We start from the raw sequence: 17,860 nt of genomic DNA, 5'->3' as shown, positions 1-17,860 counted from the left end.
CACACACACACACACACACACACACACTAACATACACACACACACACACACACACTTGCACTCACCCTGATCCATGGTTTAAGTAAGTAAGTTTATTCAGTATTTAAGGCCAATGGCCCACATCACATCATATAAAATACTCATTTGTTACATACAGTTTCCATAATGAAAAAGTACACGTTGTGCATATATCTCTTATCATTGGTCAAACATTGCACATTTCTATCAATGAGCATATAGTTAAGTATTGTTTAAGAAATATAGATGAAATTAAACTGACCCTGTCCGTGCATATTTTTCTCAGGCTTTGCTCTTGGATGGTGAGGACATCACTATGATCCAAGTGAAGGAAAACTCTCAGGATGAGACAGTCGCCACTCTAGGTGTGGAGGATGTGGATGAGGGCCAGACGTTCACGTATACAATTTCTGGCAGCACGCAGTTCTACACTGCTGGCAATTTGCTGAAGGTTGGGATGACATAGGATTAGATCAAGTTACTAAGCTTTTAAATGAGTATATGTATGTGTGTGTGTGTGTTTGTGAATGTATATAATATATTTGTGAGTATGTATGTGTGTTTATGATTGAGAGAGAGAGAGAGAGAGAGAGAGAGAGAGAGAGAGAGAGAGAGAGAGAGAGAGAGAGAGAGAGAGAGAGAGAGAGAGAGAGAGAGAGAGAGAGAAGAAAGAAAGAGATATGGAAAGCAAATGTTTGCTTCAGTGCATATTTGTGTACATACGTGTGTTTTGTATGTAAGCATATGATTTTGGGTGACTGTAAGTGTGTGTGAAATTAAAAATTTAAATTGTAGTACATTTTGTGATGAGAAATTTCTATTTCATAAAAAAAATTTTTGCCCAATATTCTCCACAAAAATTTAATGATTTTATAGGTAACAAATTAAAATTTTTTTTTTTTCAATTCTTCCTTCATGACGAAACAGTTGGTTCCTTGTGAGTTTGACTTATGACTGCTGCATAGAACAGTCAACAGCAGTTTTCATAGTTTGAAGAAAGTAGTATGAAGCTCTGTAGATTTCATATATCCCTTTCATATAAGATCACTGATACTTTACCTATTTCCTTAACCCTCGACTCTGGTTGAATATTTGCAGACGACATCAGCTGCCAGTCTGGATTATGAGAGGACACGAGAAATCAGCATCAGGTTGAAGGTCACAGACAGCGGGGAGCCTCCCATGTCCTTGGAGAAGGACATTATTGTGCAGGTCCTGGATGTCAACGAACAGCCAAATGCTCTCAGGTTGTCCAGGAACAAAGTAAGTTTAGGAGGGGTTTTTTTTTGGGGGGGGGGGGGGGGGGCTTTTTGTGCTTTGTTTTGCTTTTTTTTGGTCTGTTTTTGTTTGTTTGCTTTTGTTTTGTTTTGTTTCAATCTTTGTATAACATAGTTTCACAGATGCAGTACTTGTGGAAATTTGGTACTTTGCTGCACAATAGATAAAGGTTCTGCCAACAGAGTTTGTGTCATGTTTTAGCTCATAATGAAAATAATTGAAACCTAGGATTTATGCAAAAGATATACTTATACTGTCAGTTGGTGACAACTCATTATATTAGCTATAAACACAAACTTAAGTATACATGAATGCCCATGGGCATGAATGCTACATGTATTTTTATGCCTTTGTAATATGTTTGGTAAAGCACATTGAGCATTGTAAATGATGAAAATGTCTTCTTCTTCTTCTTCTTCTTCTTCTTCTTCTTCTTCTTCTTCTTCTTCTTCTTCTTCTTCTTCTTCTTCTTCTTTTTCTTCGTCTTCTCCTCCTCCTCCTCCTCCTCCTCCTCCTCCTCCTCCTCCTCCTCCTCCTTCTTCTTCTAACTACTACTACTACTACTACCATTATTACTACTGCTACTACTACTACTACTATTACTACTGCTACTGCTACTGCTACTACTACTACTACTACTACTACTACTACTACTACTACTACTACTACTACTGCTACTGCTACTGCTACTACTACCCCTACTACTACTACTTGTCTGTTCTTACCAGGTGAAAGAAGACAGTGAAGTTGGCAGAGAGATTGGCAGTTTCATGACCACAGACCCGGATAATGCTGGTGGTCTGAGTCAGACCTTCACCTATGAACTCATTGAGGGAGGAGATGACCTCTTTTCTATCGATGATGATACGCTTATTGTAAGTTTTCTTAAAAGTTTGTTTGGAAATGCTGTTGTGGTTACTGTTGAAATGATTTGTTAGTGCCAAAACCACTTTTTGAGATCATTGAATTCTTGTGGCTCCTTCATGGTCTTTTAGGGGCATTCTTTAAGATAATCTGACTCTCCTTCTCCTTAACATTTACATTTTTCCAACGCTTACAAGTTTTCCTAAAGGAAATACTTGCACCGATGAGTCAGATCAATTTCATAGTAAGTTATGTGGCGTCGGTGGCCTAGTGGTTAGGCTACCGGACTCATAATCGTGAGGTTGCGGGCTCGGGGGTTCGAGACCCAGGCCCGACGTTGTGTTCTTGGGAAAGGCACTTTATTCGAGTTTTCCTCACTTCACCAAGGTATGAATGGGTACCTGGCCATAGACAGTGAAAGATCTTGTCAGTATGTTAGTGTTTTACCGCCTATAAATGGCTGCTTGCATTGTATGCTTCCCAGGAAGTTGAGGTTGTTTCAGAATGCTCTCAGGTCTGCTGGGGTAATAGTATAGATTGTGAAGCACATAGAGCTTGCTGTTGAGCAGGGATTTGCGCAATACAAATGCTATTAATTATTATTATTATTATTCATTAAGTTTTCTATAAAATGCTTACGGTCAATTGTAATAGTAATAGCTTTTTGTGGGATGTTACTACTGCAGTTAATGCTTGTTCTAGTTAGGAACAAATAACCATTTTGGGTTGTTAAACACTCGCAAATATTTATTGAATATTGTTATCCTTTGAAATCACTTACATCTAAAGTATGTTTTTGAATGTATGAAATAATAATGTTCTTTATTTTCAGGTAGCAAAATCGGAGTTGGATTATGAACAGAAGCCATCCTTCATCTTAAAGGTCAAGGTCACAGACACAGGAGATCCTCCATTGTCCTCTGAATTTGACATTCAGCTCATTGTTCAAAATGTGAATGACCCACCTTTTAACTTGGAGTTATCAGGTGAGCTGCATGATTTTATGACGATGAATCACAGCAAATCCATGTCATAGGTTTCTCTTGTTCGTACATCGTCAAGAGTGAGTTGATCAAAGGACAGGCAATTATTGCAATGAAAGTCTCTCAAGGAATTGTAAATGGCCTTGTGTGCTTCATCATTTCAGTGCTATATTTTATTGATAAAATCGTAACATTTTTTTTTAAATGGAGTAAAGAGCATTATAAAAATATAAATAGTTTTTTAATGTTGTTAGATGCATCTCGTTAAAAGCATTTGAATATTTTATGAAGTGGAAGCACTGTCTTGCTTTTTCAGTGAACATTTTGATGTTTCAGCTTTTTATATCATGTTGTGGCTTGTATTCATATGTAATAGGCAGAGTGTAAAATATATGAAAACCACTATTTTATGAATAATGTCACTATCCAAAAAGAGCATTTTTGTTTACTTTTGAAACTAAAACTGCAAGCTAACTCAGTATAATTTCAGAGAATTGTCATTTAGAAGTATAATGAAATTTGGCAATCATATTGCAGTTTAGGTTTCTTTCAAAAACTGTAATAACTTTGAGAAGGTAGTAAAGCAAGGTGTCTCTGAACACTTATTTGACCTTATTGTGTTGCAAGAGCCGTAAAACTCTTACCAAGGTGTCTCTGATAGGATTTTATTTCTTTCCAGTCCATTCATTCACTCTGTTTGTGTTTTGTAAGATTTTGAGCCGTAACTCCATCATGAACAAGAACAGACAGTACTGTACACTTATCTTACTCATTCAACTTGGATTTCCCAGCATTCACAATCGGAGAAGCTGCCCCAATAGACAGCGTGGTTGGGCAGCTGACTGTGGAAGATCCAGATGATGGGCAAACTGTCAGCTTTACTGTTGTGGATTCCACCGTGTTTTCAATCCAAGACAACAAGCTGGTTGTCACTGGTAATCTGGATTTTGAGTCAGCACCTACGGTCGGTGTCGAGGTCACTGCAAGTGACAACGGATTGCCACTCAAATCTGTAAGTTTTAATTTTGTCTGATCAGTCTTGTTGAAAGGTGTTTGCTATGATGATGAGAGAGGCGATGATGGATTGTGATTGGAAATAGTTTTCCATAACATTTTCATCCGCAGTTGTTGAATGTTAAGTCAGCTCATTTACATATTTATCAGGGAAAAAAGCAGGAACCAGCAAAATCAGTGGGACATGTCCTAAAACAACAACCCTACCCCCCCCACCCCCCAAGGCAGTGCTACTGACTGAAGTGTCTTTAGGCTATTCCCAAACAGGGGATATTAACATGATCTTATACACTGTAGAATTGTAAATGGGCTGATTTATCAATGTCATACCGTGCCGGAACAACATTAGGGGAACTGCTGCTTTTTCTTTCCTCATCCTTACTATCATCATTTTTCCTCTACTTCTTTTGTATGTTTGTCACTCTCTTGTGAACTGCTATTTCCGGGGTACCTTGATAGTCGAAGCAGACTTTGTGCTGTTGAGGCTAGAGAGGTGAACAGAGTAAGCGTGATTCCCCGTTTGGACTACTCTGTTGATATCCACTCCTTGGCACTCATATGACCTTAAGCAGTTGCGAGTGCTGTAAAACCTTACTAAAACTAAACTAAACACAACTCTTGCTCAGAAACAAGATTCTGCATAGTGGTCACCCAGAATCGATGTGATTGTAAGAATATTTGTATCGATGTGATATCATTCACAATGAAAAGTTGATTAATATATTTTTCCTTTCAGTTGGGAAGTCAAACACACACCTTTTTCCCATTTAAATCCACTACTTACTTTCCCGCTAGCTTGTCTGTTTCTTTTCTTTTTTGTTTTGTTTCTTTTGTTTTGTTTTTGTTTTTTTGTTTCTTTTTAAACCATTTTCTAGATGTGCACCAAACAAATTAAAAATTTTAAATACCAAAGGACAAAAAAAGCAAGACAGCTGGATGCATACAGCTCTTAGATCATTTAATCATTATTAAAGATAGGATATTGGCAAAGAAAAGTGATGCAGGGTGGCAGTGTTCATAGAAGACTTGAATAATATGGATAATCTTTTATCCATTAAAGATATATTTCATGTATGATTTCTTGGTAAGTGCAAAGAAACACCATAAAACACATTTACAAGGACATCAATGGAACAAGTGGATGGTGTGTTTTTCTGGCCGGATAACACAAAAATGTTTTTTCTCGGAAACATGAATGTTGTCTTGACTTCCTCAGGTGTCAAAGACGTTCACTATATCTGTAGAAGATGAAAATGAAGCTCCAGTCAATATGGAAATCACCTTGATGGAGGATTTTGACAAGTTTACAATCGCAGAGAATACAGAAGTGGATACTGTTATTGCCTCCGTGAAGTCGTTTGATCCAGACGGAGTGGACCAAGCCAGTTTGAAAATGACTGCAAGGTCTTCAAAACATTTCAAGCTGAGCGAAGCGGGTGTGGAGTGCAAACTGGTAGATTGTTTTTCTCTAAATGCTACTTTTTTGACTGATGTCTTTTCTCTTTACTTAAAGTGCAACTTTTTAAAATTTCGCATCAGACTCCGTGCAATTTCTATACTTGTCTTGTCTAGGTTTCTTTTAAAGTTATATAGGATAATAATAGATAAATGAATAATAACAATAATAATATTAATAGATAGCATTAGTACTCGTATTGCGCAAATTTCCACTCAAGAGCAAGCTCTATGCATTTGACATTCTATATCATATTATGTCAGGTACAATATTTGAAATGTTTTACTTTCCAAATTTCTATGTTTTGTTTACTAAGTAAAAACATCGCTTGATTTGTGGATTAAACATTTTTTTTTCAGGAAAATGTTCCTGAACGTGATTCATCATTCACAGTGTGTACCCAAGATGTTCTCTTGTCTGAGCCAATTACTTACAAGGCCAGTGCAGAGCCTCTGACATTAGAGGTTGATGCCTCAGACAAAGGACAGCTTTCCATGAGAAACAAATGGGAGTTCACAGTCACTGACAGCAATGATGCACCAACAGTAAGTTCTGTAGGAGCTATGCAATGTTTTGAGCATGTTTTTATCAATATTATTGTGTGTCTGTTTTGCGGCTCATATTACCTGCAGAACCAGAAAGAGTGCTCTATTGAATCATCAGCAATGACATAAGTGCTATTTTATTTTGCTTGAAGTTGGTTGAAAGAAGAGAGAGAGAAAGAGAGAGAGAGAGACTGACTGACAGACAGACAGACAGACAGACAGACAGATAGACAGACAGACAGACAGACAGACAGACAGACAGACAGACAGACAGACAGACAGAGACAACAAGAAATAGAGGCAGACACAGGATGGAGGAGGAGAGATTTCATTTGTACAATACTTAGACTGATGTATGTGTTTACTTAAAGTGTTGTAAAGTAAAGTAATCATGATGTAAATTTATAAGTACCCAATTTCAGTGTTGCATAACGAGTACTGTAATCATTAGTACCAGTACCATAGAGAGCAAGAAAAAAGGAAAAAAGACACACAGAACAAAAAGATGTCAACGGCAACACAAGCCACAATCATGTAACGTTTTAAGTCTTATTAAACTCTTGAACACAACCTGAGAAGTAGCTTAATTTATTAATGTTTAATGTTGTTGGTGTTCTTGACTGTTCTCAAGTAGAATACACAACATAAAAAAGTCTATATTTTTATGCAAAGTTTTGAATGTATGTATATTTGTGTGATTCTGTTCATGGTTTTATCTTTGCATACATATACAACAAATGTTAACTATGTTTTTCTGTTGTCCCTCCCTAGGATATTTTACTTGAACCAGACACACTAGAAGTCCCAGAAAATGATCCAAACTACAAGATTGGAACTCTGAAGTGTGTGGACAGAGATACTAACCAGCACTATGTATATCAGGTGAATGATTCAAGGAAACTGATGATGTTACGTTTTTCTTGATTCGCTACTTAAATTTGTAAAGTGTAAATCCTAACTTGACTAATTATTGTCAGTTATTTAGAAAGTGTTAGATGATAAAAAGTTCATAATATTTTCTTTCCATCATTCTGGTATTCCTCCTTATTCTTCATTTTCAAATTTTTTCTTTTTTTTTTGGAGAAAGATTTCTGGTGATTTAAACCAATGAATGAATATTATAAACTCTTTGACAGGATAGGCTTTTGTATTTTGAGAAATATAATAATTTTTAACACGTGAGCCAGGCATGTGTGGAGTCTCTTTTATTGTAATCATAGAGTTTATGACATTCAATATTTCCACAGATTTTAAACAACTGGGAGATGTTTCATGTGGAGAAAGACTCTGTATTGGCCAATTACCAGCCCCTGGACGCGGAGACTCAGTCAGAGTACGAAGTCACCATCCGATGTGTAGACAGCGGAACCCCAGAGGGCAGCTTTGAGAAAACTTTCACCATCAAGGTCTTAGACATTAATGAGCCCCCATCAGACATCAAGTTGTCACACAGTGAGGTAAGCCAAACACATTTGGATGCAGCACAATGATAGTACATAACAAGATGGGCCACTTCTCTCTTTGAGCCAATTAAAAAAGTGTCCTCAAAATTTGGTGGCGCCCTCTTCACAAAAGCGCACTCTTTGCGAACAGAGTTACCCTACTTGAGTTTTTAAAAATCAAAGTGAAACTAGCAAGTTTTGGGATGAATTTCGGAAGAACGCTTTTTAAAAATGGTTACGCTGACAAAAAACCTCTTCCGGAGAAAAGGGTGATTGTTTTCTTCGTTTAATTTGACTTTAGAATGAAAGGCGAGAGGTCATTAAAGTATAAATAACCTAAAACTCTGCACTGAACGAACTCGAACTGCTGATGAACAGCAGTCGATCTGCGCACGCAAGGAAGAGAGCTTCAAAACAGACTGCAGCGCCATCTGAAGCAAAGAGCATACTTCCTGCGGACACTTTTTAGGCAAAGAGCATACTTCCTGCGGACACTTTTTAGGCTGAGTGACCCATCTTGTCTTGTACTATCTTTGGCTGAGTGACCCATCTTGTCTTGTACTATCTTTGTGCAGCACATGTGCTTCTGTGCTTTTGTCTTTCTGCACGCTAGTGTTTACAGATGACGCGTTATTGTGCAGAGGTTTAAAGGTACAACATTGGTGCACTAACACATGTTGATGTCGATAATTTGTAGATATCAATCCAGGAGTTTCAATGTTGAATCGATATGAGGGGAAGACTTTTTACTTTGACAAGGCATATCATGATCCGTTTTGCTTGGATTGAAGAAGACAAATTTACACTGATTTGATCATTATTAATGTTGAGCACAGTCAATTTTAAAACTGTTTATTGTCATGCTGAGGTTGTATTTTTGTTACTCCTCTTGCAAGATAATTACCGATTTAAAAAAATAATAATTGAAGATTATTCCTATTTATGTGTTGTCATTTTTTTGGTGCTTTATCTATTCTAATTTTTTCTAAACTAAAGGAAATATGTGCTGGTTATTATGAAACCCATAATAAATGTGATATGTGGTAATAACTGAATTTGTATTAGTGTCAAAGTATTCAGAATTATTTGTAAAATAATTATATGTCATAGTGTACATACAGAAAAAACTTAACAATATAATGTCTTCCGTGAAAAGAAAAGCTAGTTTTCAGAAAACCGTTCATTAGTTGTTCACATTCATGTATCTTCACCCGAGTACAACAACCCTGTATCCCACAAAAACAAAACTTTACAGGAGAAGGAAAAAAACTTTGTCAATTCATCTAACAGTGTTTACTAAAAATGAAAGTCGGAATGTTGCTCTTGCGATGTTTATTGAGCTACATGTCTAAAAATTTGACACAAAAACCGCAACGTTACATTTAGTAGAAACCCCCCCCCCCCCCAACAACAAAAGTGTTTTGTGACATTGTGTGGGTTACAGGCTTGTTGTACTCTGGCGACGGTATGTCCTTGAGAAAATTTAATGCTATGATCAGATTATTCACTTTATCTTTGCTTTCACAGGTTCCGATGACAGCACAAGATGGAGACACTGTCGGCTTTGTCTTAGTCTCAGACCCTGACAACTCTGGTGCTGACAGCAAGAAACAAACACACTCATGTGTCGTCATGAATGAAAAGGAAAAATACTTTAGAATCAATCCAGATGACAATGCTCTGCAGGTTTGTATTAAACTTTCCTCCATCTTTCTAAGCAAAAGAGTGATTGAAGAGAAAGAGCAGTGTTTCATGGAAATGATTTTTTAAATTTATTGAAATCTACACTTTAGCAGTCAAACATTCTTTCTTTATTATGCTCAAGGAAAAATGGAAAATGTCTTTTTGTGATAGAATAAAGGGCCCTCTTCAGATGGAAATAGTTAGAGGAGACAGTGAGTACTGGAGAACATTTAGCCATATGCTTCAGAATGTTCAGTGTACATCAAGGTATGATTGTAGTGATATATCTACTTTAAACGTAGTACTTTGTCTGTATTATAATTTTTTTAACATACACGAAAATAAACAGACAAAAAATACAACCAAACAAACAACAAAATCAACAATTTTGTTCGGGTAATTTTACAGTTACATCCCATGTTTGTTCTCATCAGGTGAACGGAGATGTTCCTGTGGAAAGAAAGTCTGTGTCCCTGACTACCAAATGTACAGACAGTGGCCCAGGGAACCTTCCCTTCACCAAGGACTTCACAGTGTTCATCATCGAGTCCGCGGATGTTCCCAAGGCCTTAGTTCTTCAGGGAGAGATGACAGTGCCAGAAAATGTGCAGGGTCAAGAAGTCGGAACTTTTGCTGTTATCAATGAACTGACGCAAACAGAGATTGAAGGGGTAAAGCATTGGCACTTTTGTTATTAATTGTGAACAGATACAAATTGAGATGGACAGGTTAAAAATAAACGTGTTAGTTTTATTATTAATAAACTTGTTTAAATTGAGATAGAAGGGGTTTATGAAGCTGTGGACATGAAAGAAGACAGGTAATTCAATACTTAAGCTCCTTTGTGACCTGAGCGACTGCGTATATATGTGAGACATGCTGACAAAGTGAGTTACTTCTTTCAGTCAGTGAATGCAGATATCGGTAAAAAATCGATACAGTGGTCAAATTTGTAGATTTTCAACTGATGCCGTTTTCTTCATGTTTAACATGTCTGTTATCATTTCATACTAATAAGTTGTTCAAACTCAACCTGTACATTTGATGATTTTCTGTCCATAGGGCTAAAATTATTGAAGTAATTTATTTTGTTTGCACATCTCACATATATACTGTTATTATGTTTCTGAACTATTACAGCAGATTTTGAACACATTTATTTTTTCAAACCTCAATTGTTGAGTCAAACAGTAGAGATGACACCAATCTTTCGATTAGAACAATAGTTCTTACAAATTGTAATAACAGAAACTTTCCATCTCAAATATGATATCTTTTTTATTTATCTTTGTGTGCAGGACTACAGTTATTTTGATCTGAAAACAGCGGAGACTGAAACAGAAGTTTTCCGAGTGGACGAAAATCGCTTGATCATGGAAACACCAGTAGATTTTGAAACAATTCCTGTCCTCACCGTCTCACTGTCTGCATCAGGCACGGACACAAAAGGAAACCAGGTTGACCTGACTGGGACTTTTAAGGTGAGCTCTAAGATGTAATGTGCATATAGTGTTTTACTGTATGAAAAATTGGTACCTTTAATTGATATATCAGATATTGCCTTATTTCTTTTGAAAAAAGTGAGTCTGTCTGTCTGTCTATCTGTTTATCTCTCTCATTTCTCTCTCTCTCTCTCTTCTCTCTCTCTCTCTCTCTCTCTCTCTCTCTCTCTCTCTCTCTCTCTCTCTCTCTCTCTCTCTCTGTTCCACTCACTCACAAACACAAATGCACCTCTCACAAACTCCCACACCCATTCACCTTCACACAAACTGTCAAACATGTTTACCCTTACACAAACTCTCACACACGTTCATTCTTGCATAAAACCTCCACCCACATTCTCCCTTACACAAGCCCCCACAAATGTTCACCTCACACAATATCATGTTTACCCTCACAAATCTGTCCACACTGACACTCAGATCAAAGTGGAAGATGTCAACGAGCCCCCAGAACGAATCAATATCTATGGCGGGGGTACTGTCAACGAGAACTCTCCAGAAAACAGGGTGATTGGTGACCTGAACACACTGGACCCTGAGCCGTACCAGATATACAAGTATTCACTCATCTCCGTGGCTCCTGGGTAAGTCAAGGACAGACAGTCTAGTGTACTTTTTAGTCTTTTCTCTGAAACCATACAAGTAAACTTGAGGAAAATCCACTCACTTTTGTCATATAATATATCTCCGCCCTATTATATTCATACTTTTATTTTGACCCATTATTTCAGTCTCTTTTTTAAATATTGATACTCACAATCTTTAACTCTGTATAACCCTGAGTGGATGATTGGAGTGTCCAGTGAAACTCGCCCGGTCCCCGAGTAGACAGTTCCAGCGTCTGATTGGATTGTAGGGTGCATGAAGTATAACTGCTAATACAATCTCTTATGAATCCAAATAGATTTATTGTGACTCGGAAGAATTAAATAAATGTATAAACTACTTGCTCTTTCTCTTTGACACAGTGTTAAATTTGCGTGTATCCCCCGTTACATGTTTCTCAAGATCTGGAAAAAATTCCTTCAAAACGGGGAAAATAATTCCTGGATTAAAGAGTTAAGTAACCAGCAAACAGTAAGAGTAATAATCAGAAGTCTCCATTCTAGCTGACTACTCTGGCAAGGGAGGGTAGAGTCAGCTTAGAGTATCAAAGAGAATATTTTAGAGATGGGAGGGAGTGGGGGGGCATTAAAGTGAGGTAGGCTGCCATATCTGCAAGCATATGAATGATATTTCAGTCTGTCATGCGTCTGTTTGGGGGGGGGGGGGGGGTTCACATGTGTGAGTGCCATCTGGCCGACCTGCTAGACTTTTGGAGACATAGACAATTGTACTGCTTTTACAGATATGACTCACATATTTGAGATTGTTAATACACTACAGAGACATAAGTTGTTTTGAGTCTCAAACTGTTCTATGATTCTCAATGTAAATTTTAGTAATGCCTTTTGTTGTTCAAATTGCAATATCAATAAAAAATGTATTACTTTTTACATGCTTTGAGAAAATAATATATATAATACTTTCAGGGTAAATGGAGGGGAGGCCAACCCAGAATTGCTGGATGCCTTTAAAATTGAAGGGCGCACTTTGTTGGTGGGACCCTTGACTGAAGCCTTGGATTTTGAGGTGAATCCGTTCTTCAGTTTGCTGATCCAGACGACGGATTCAGGCACTCCTCCGTTGAGCCTCGAATACACGTTGAGGATTGTTGTGAATGATGTCAATGACGCTCCTACTGATATCACGCTGGACAATGATAAGGTAGATACTTTCTGGCACACTTGTGTTCGGGTATTTCATATTTTATTATTTTGATGACTCAAGCTCAGTTGAGATCGTCCAAGACAGCCTTTCTTTGTTGAGGAGAAAAATGGTTGTCTTGGACAGTGTCATTATAAGTTTTTAAAAATGCAATGGAGCTAGGGATTTGCAAGCATTCTTTTGTGTAGGTGGTTGTCTTAGGTGATCGTTAAAGCAGGTTGGACTGTACCTTTCTATGAAGAGACATCCCTTTAAAAGATATAATCAGTTTTAACATTTTAGTCTTTTATTTGTTCTGAACTACTCTTTTACATCCTCTGATCATCTTTCTTTCCTAATCTAGGTGATTCATTCATAGATGTTTGAGTTCTGCAAGAATCAATGCTTTGCCTCCTATCCGTAACTCACATCTTCCATGGGTATATTACTTGGAATACAAAACAGGAAGCAAAGCGTTAAGATTAACTGTGTAAAAATTGTAAGAGGAAAGATGTCTGCATTCACCATTGGTTCAACTTGTAAGGCATGCGAGCACACACACACGTACACACACACAGACACACACCACACACGTGCACACACACACACACACACACACACACACACACACACACACACTCAAAAGTACACATACATAATTATGCCTCTTTATTCTTCCCTCAGATATCAGAATCAGCTGTAGTGGATGATGTTGTGGGCTCTCTGAGTGTGGTGGACGAGGACACTGATCAGCAGCACCGCTGTATTGTACAGAACCTGCAAGATGTGCCCTTTACAGTATGTAATGATAATAGTTTGTCCATCAACAGAAGTCAAATTGTCCATTTTTATGCAGAATTAGCTTAGTTTTAGGTCCAACTTTGATGTCAAGACTGGATTATTTTACTGAGCCAGTTTCATTTATCAGACAGGAAGTAGCAAAGAAGAGACGCTATATGTGTCATGACGCCGTGGAGTCAGGAGCTCATCAATTTTTGGGCATGTGGAGCTATTAGTATTAACTGAAAGCTGATTCATTTTCCTTGATTCCAAAGAAATAAATATTCATTTATCTTGAATAGACCTCAAGATATTAGCGCTTGAAGTAAGTGAGGTCATTTGCTTTCAGTGGTGAAATTAGCAAGGAAATGGCCACCAAAGTTTGGTAACTCCAATAGCTAAAGAATCTTTGAAAATGACATATTTTGTGCTTTTAATAAGTAAAATTCACCTTGAAATGTGTTTTTACATGGGCATAACAGAGGTTAAGCTTCAAACTGGTGGAAAAATGCCAGTTTCTCAAATTTCGTCATTTTGATGAGCGCCTGATTTCACCACGCTGCCTCACATATTTTCTCTATTTTTCCTGTTATGAGTGTGTTTATACGGCCTGTTTTTGTTTTCTTCTTTCTGCAGATTAAAAATGATGTCCAAGTGGTAGTCAGTACATCTGATCTTGATTATGAAGCTCAGAAAACTTTTGTTTTGGAGGTGAGTTGAAATGTTGAAAATTTGAACCGTGGCAGCTTGTCATCTAGAAATCCTCACTTATACTTTGGAAGATAAATAGGGTCCCTCATCATCCCCTAGACATAAGGTTTTGAGCTGTGCTCCCCTGAGCCTACAGTGCTTGTGTTACTGAAGTCCCTTTGGTTAACTGCTTGACTTATCGCAACCTTAGAATTACAAAGTTCTATCTGACTTATTTAAAAATAATAATAATAATTGCATTTATATAGCGCATATCCATGCTCAAGAGCTTGCTCTATGCGCTTTACAACTATTATTACCCCAGCAGACCCTCTGAGAACACTCAGAAACATTCTCAGCTTCCGCAGAAGCATACAGTGCAAGCTGCGGATTTCACGCGCTCAAACACTATCAAACTGACAAGATCTTTCACTGTTTATAGCTGGGTACCCATTTCCACCTGGGTGAAATGAGGAAAATTTGTGCAAAGTGCCTTTCCCAAGGACACAACGTCGGGCCCCTGATGGGATTCGAACCCACGTCCGTACGGTTGCGAGTCCGAGAGCCTAATCACTAGGCCACCGACGCCACAGTTACTAAGACCATGAGGTCACATACTGAATGTTCAATCTGCTCAATCAAAATCATAAGATTATTTGGAGTCATTATCAAGATATTCAAAGAATTGCATTATGAAAAAAGCTTTACATATTCATCATCATCCGGTGCCTTGCCGACGTCAAGATATTCAAAGAATTGCATTATAAAAAAAGCTTTACAAATTCATCATCATCCGCTGCCTTGCCGACTGGCGTGGGCGATCATGGACCTCCACTTCACTCTGTCTTGTGTTGCAGCAATGGTGTCTGTTGTTCTTGCTGCTCCTAGCCATGTTTTCATCTTGTCCAGTATCTTTTCCCTCTGTCTGCCTCTGCCTCCCTTTCCATCAAACTTGCCTGTTGTTACAATATTCTCCAATGCTTCTTTCCACATTATGTGTCCGAAGAAATTTACCTGTCGCTTTCTTATATTCGTCACAAGCTGTCTTCTACAATTTGCTTCAACCAATATTTCTTCATTTGTTTTTCTAGCTGTCCATGGGATACGTAGCATGCGTCTTATGAACCACAACTCTGTCGCCACAATTGTTCTTTCCATCTGCTAATTGATTTCCATGCTTTGCACCCGTATATATATTTACATATTGTGAAACTCAAAATTGTTAACATCAAATTTCTCAAAACTAGGTACTGAGCTGATAGAACTTTGTAATTCTAGGATAGCATTTTTCCACCGCACACTGAGGCTGAGTATTATATAAGCATGTTTCATTATTGTTATTTATTCTTTGTTACCAGTCAGATGGTGTGGGTGGTCCGTTAGCTCAGTTGGAATCATAATAAAATGTGGAGCAGATAGCTGTGGTTCAAATCCCAGACTGGGTTTTCTCGGACTCGAGTTGTTTTATAGAGTTTTCAAGGCTCTCAACCCATTTTGAGTTCTATTGGAGATGGTTGTTGAATTCAGAGGTCCTGCCTCTTAAACAACATACATGTAACAGTGTTGATAGGGGCGTTAAATCCATAAACTTACCATGCTCTCAGATGGTGCTCAAAGTACAAAATTTGCACACTCATGTGACCTTATACAGTTGCAAGAACCGTAAAACACTTAACAAACAAACAAAAAGTTGCTAATGATAAATTGTTTTAAAAAAAATTCTTCAGGTGATGTGCCAGGATGAGGGAAGTGACGGAATTTATCTCAAAGTGACAAAGCACCTGACAGTGGAAGTAACTGATGAGAACGAAGCTCCGTACAACATCAGCCTGTCCAGTCTCAGCATTGACGAGGGGAACATTGTTGGACAGCTGGTGGGGGAAATTTCTGCCACCGACCCGGACAGTAAGCAGGTATGGGAAACTTGAGTAGGATAATATGTTGAAATTTTGTAAATCATAGCATTGGAACACCAGCAAAATTGCCCTACAGCCCAACATGATTTTTAAAGTTGCATTCAGGAATTCAGGACCGGTGGGGAGTTGGGGGGGGAGGGGGGGGAGGGGGGAGGGGAGCATCCCCCAACGTTAAGTGGAAGTTTTATTGTCCATACAATTTTTTTCCTTCTACTCACAGTGAAAAATGAAAGAGGAGTACCCTTAGACAAAAAAATGTGTACTTATATGTATGTCATGTGCCATTTGCACAAACTCCTGATCTCAGACTTTCCCTCTTATATGATCCCATAAGTATGAGAATCCCCCTCCACCCCCAGACTCTCCCCCCGTTTTACCTTCTTCCCTCAAAATCCTGACCCCCTTCTCACGCTCGTACACATAACACACACAGGCTTACACACACACTATCTTTGTCTCTCTCTCTCACACACACACACACACACACACACACACACACACACACACACACGCGCATGCACACACATACACACACACACACACACACAAGATTGATCACATTTTTATGACAACCTTTTCTTGTTCCTTCTGTATTTGTGACAGATGTTCTTTGAACTTGAGGGTGACACATCGGTCTTTGAGATCCAAGGCGACGGCTCTCTCACTGCAAAGCAAATATTGGACTTTGAAGACAAAAACAGTTACTCTGTGACAATCAAAGTGTTGGATGAAGGAGGGCTCTCCTCAAGTGAAACTTTCACTATCAAGGTACAGTTGTCTTTTTTGAGATGATCAAATTGACATTGCAACTAATGTTTTTGATATTGTCATCGAATTGCTGGTACTGTTAAACAATATTTGTGCAACTCTTTACATAAGTAGAATTTTCATTGGCAGCTTGGTTGGCTCAGTTGATATCATACAAGACTAGACTGTTATATGAGAGTATATGATTTGATTTTGAAATGAGCTATTCTTTAGCTTGGCATGTTTTGGCAGATTTTGTAGCTCAGCCGGTTTGACTTGATTTTAATAGAGAGTCACTTTACATTTGGTCTCATAGTCTCATTATTCAAATAACTTGACTATTTTGAAAGGGGTATTAAGGGATAGGTAGTTGATGCAGTAGGTAAATGTGTCACGACATGATGGAACCAGGCGCTCGTCAATTTTTTGACTTATGGGGTTATTTGTATCATCTTAAAGTCTGTTCATTTGCTTTGCTTAGGGTGAAAAAAATCGATTTATGTTGAATAGAAGTCGAAATGTTTGCGACGGAAGGAGGTCATGATGCCTCTTTTCAGAGGTGAAGTTAGTGAGAAAATATCTGCCAGAATTTGGTAAGTTCCATAGCTTGAGAGTGCTTGAAAACTGAAAATTAAATTTTTTTGTATCTTTAAATGTTTTTCAGTAAAATCCACCTTGAAATTTATTTTTTAATGGAATAAAAAGTGATGATCCGAAAAAAAGCATTGTTGTGAACATCATAATATCTGGATTAGTTCCTATAGTTCTTATTTTAATTTTCAGAAAGTAATACTGTCTTATGCAGGTAATTTTTCTCATCTAATCTTTATCTGTGTTACTTTTGCATATTATCTGTATAAATTTACTGACCCGACTTAAGTTGTATCAGATCCAGATTTGGTCTGCTCCTGTGTAGTCTCATAAGAATTTTTATTGTTTCCTTTCTGACAGGTTAAAGATGTGAATGAAAAGCCAACAGCCATCACTCTTAGCAACAACATTGTAGCTGAAAGTGCTGAGCGTGGCACATTGATAGGTCTGCTGAGGACAGAGGACCCAGACAGGGGGCAGGCATTTACGTACACACTGACAGAAACAGCTCCAGCTAATGGTGAGTGCGAGCATCGTATCAGTCACTTAAACTACTATTCTTTGTCTCTCTCTTTCTCTCTCTCTCTCTCTCTCTCTCTCTCTCT

At 38.0% G+C, this 17,860-nt stretch overlaps 1 protein-coding gene across 1 annotated transcript in view; it reads left to right on the top strand.

Annotated features, from left to right (window-relative positions):
* LOC101848951 (protocadherin Fat 4-like) overlaps positions 1-17,860 on the top strand; it is an 86,086-nt gene that overhangs the window by 54,786 nt on the left and 13,440 nt on the right. Inside the window, exons 41-59 of the mRNA XM_035968496.1 lie at positions 305-469; positions 1,117-1,281; positions 2,025-2,171; positions 2,993-3,146; positions 3,890-4,155; positions 5,374-5,610; positions 5,973-6,284; positions 6,930-7,040; positions 7,406-7,615; positions 9,128-9,286; positions 9,718-9,954; positions 10,582-10,764; positions 10,951-11,369; positions 12,318-12,552; positions 13,216-13,329; positions 13,948-14,022; positions 15,729-15,914; positions 16,521-16,685; positions 17,616-17,775. Of these exons, the coding sequence (XP_035824389.1) occupies positions 305-469; positions 1,117-1,281; positions 2,025-2,171; positions 2,993-3,146; positions 3,890-4,155; positions 5,374-5,610; positions 5,973-6,284; positions 6,930-7,040; positions 7,406-7,615; positions 9,128-9,286; positions 9,718-9,954; positions 10,582-10,764; positions 10,951-11,369; positions 12,318-12,552; positions 13,216-13,329; positions 13,948-14,022; positions 15,729-15,914; positions 16,521-16,685; positions 17,616-17,775 (3,700 nt within the window). The remainder of the gene's footprint in view (positions 1-304; positions 470-1,116; positions 1,282-2,024; positions 2,172-2,992; positions 3,147-3,889; positions 4,156-5,373; positions 5,611-5,972; positions 6,285-6,929; positions 7,041-7,405; positions 7,616-9,127; positions 9,287-9,717; positions 9,955-10,581; positions 10,765-10,950; positions 11,370-12,317; positions 12,553-13,215; positions 13,330-13,947; positions 14,023-15,728; positions 15,915-16,520; positions 16,686-17,615; positions 17,776-17,860) is intronic.

The sequence above is a fragment of the Aplysia californica genome, unplaced genomic scaffold (assembly GCF_000002075.1).
Source record: "Aplysia californica isolate F4 #8 unplaced genomic scaffold, AplCal3.0 scaffold00062, whole genome shotgun sequence".
NCBI lineage: Eukaryota > Metazoa > Mollusca > Gastropoda > Aplysiida > Aplysiidae > Aplysia > Aplysia californica.
Note: the sequence above shows the minus strand (reverse complement) of the source record. Positions and strands in the feature narration are given on the sequence as shown.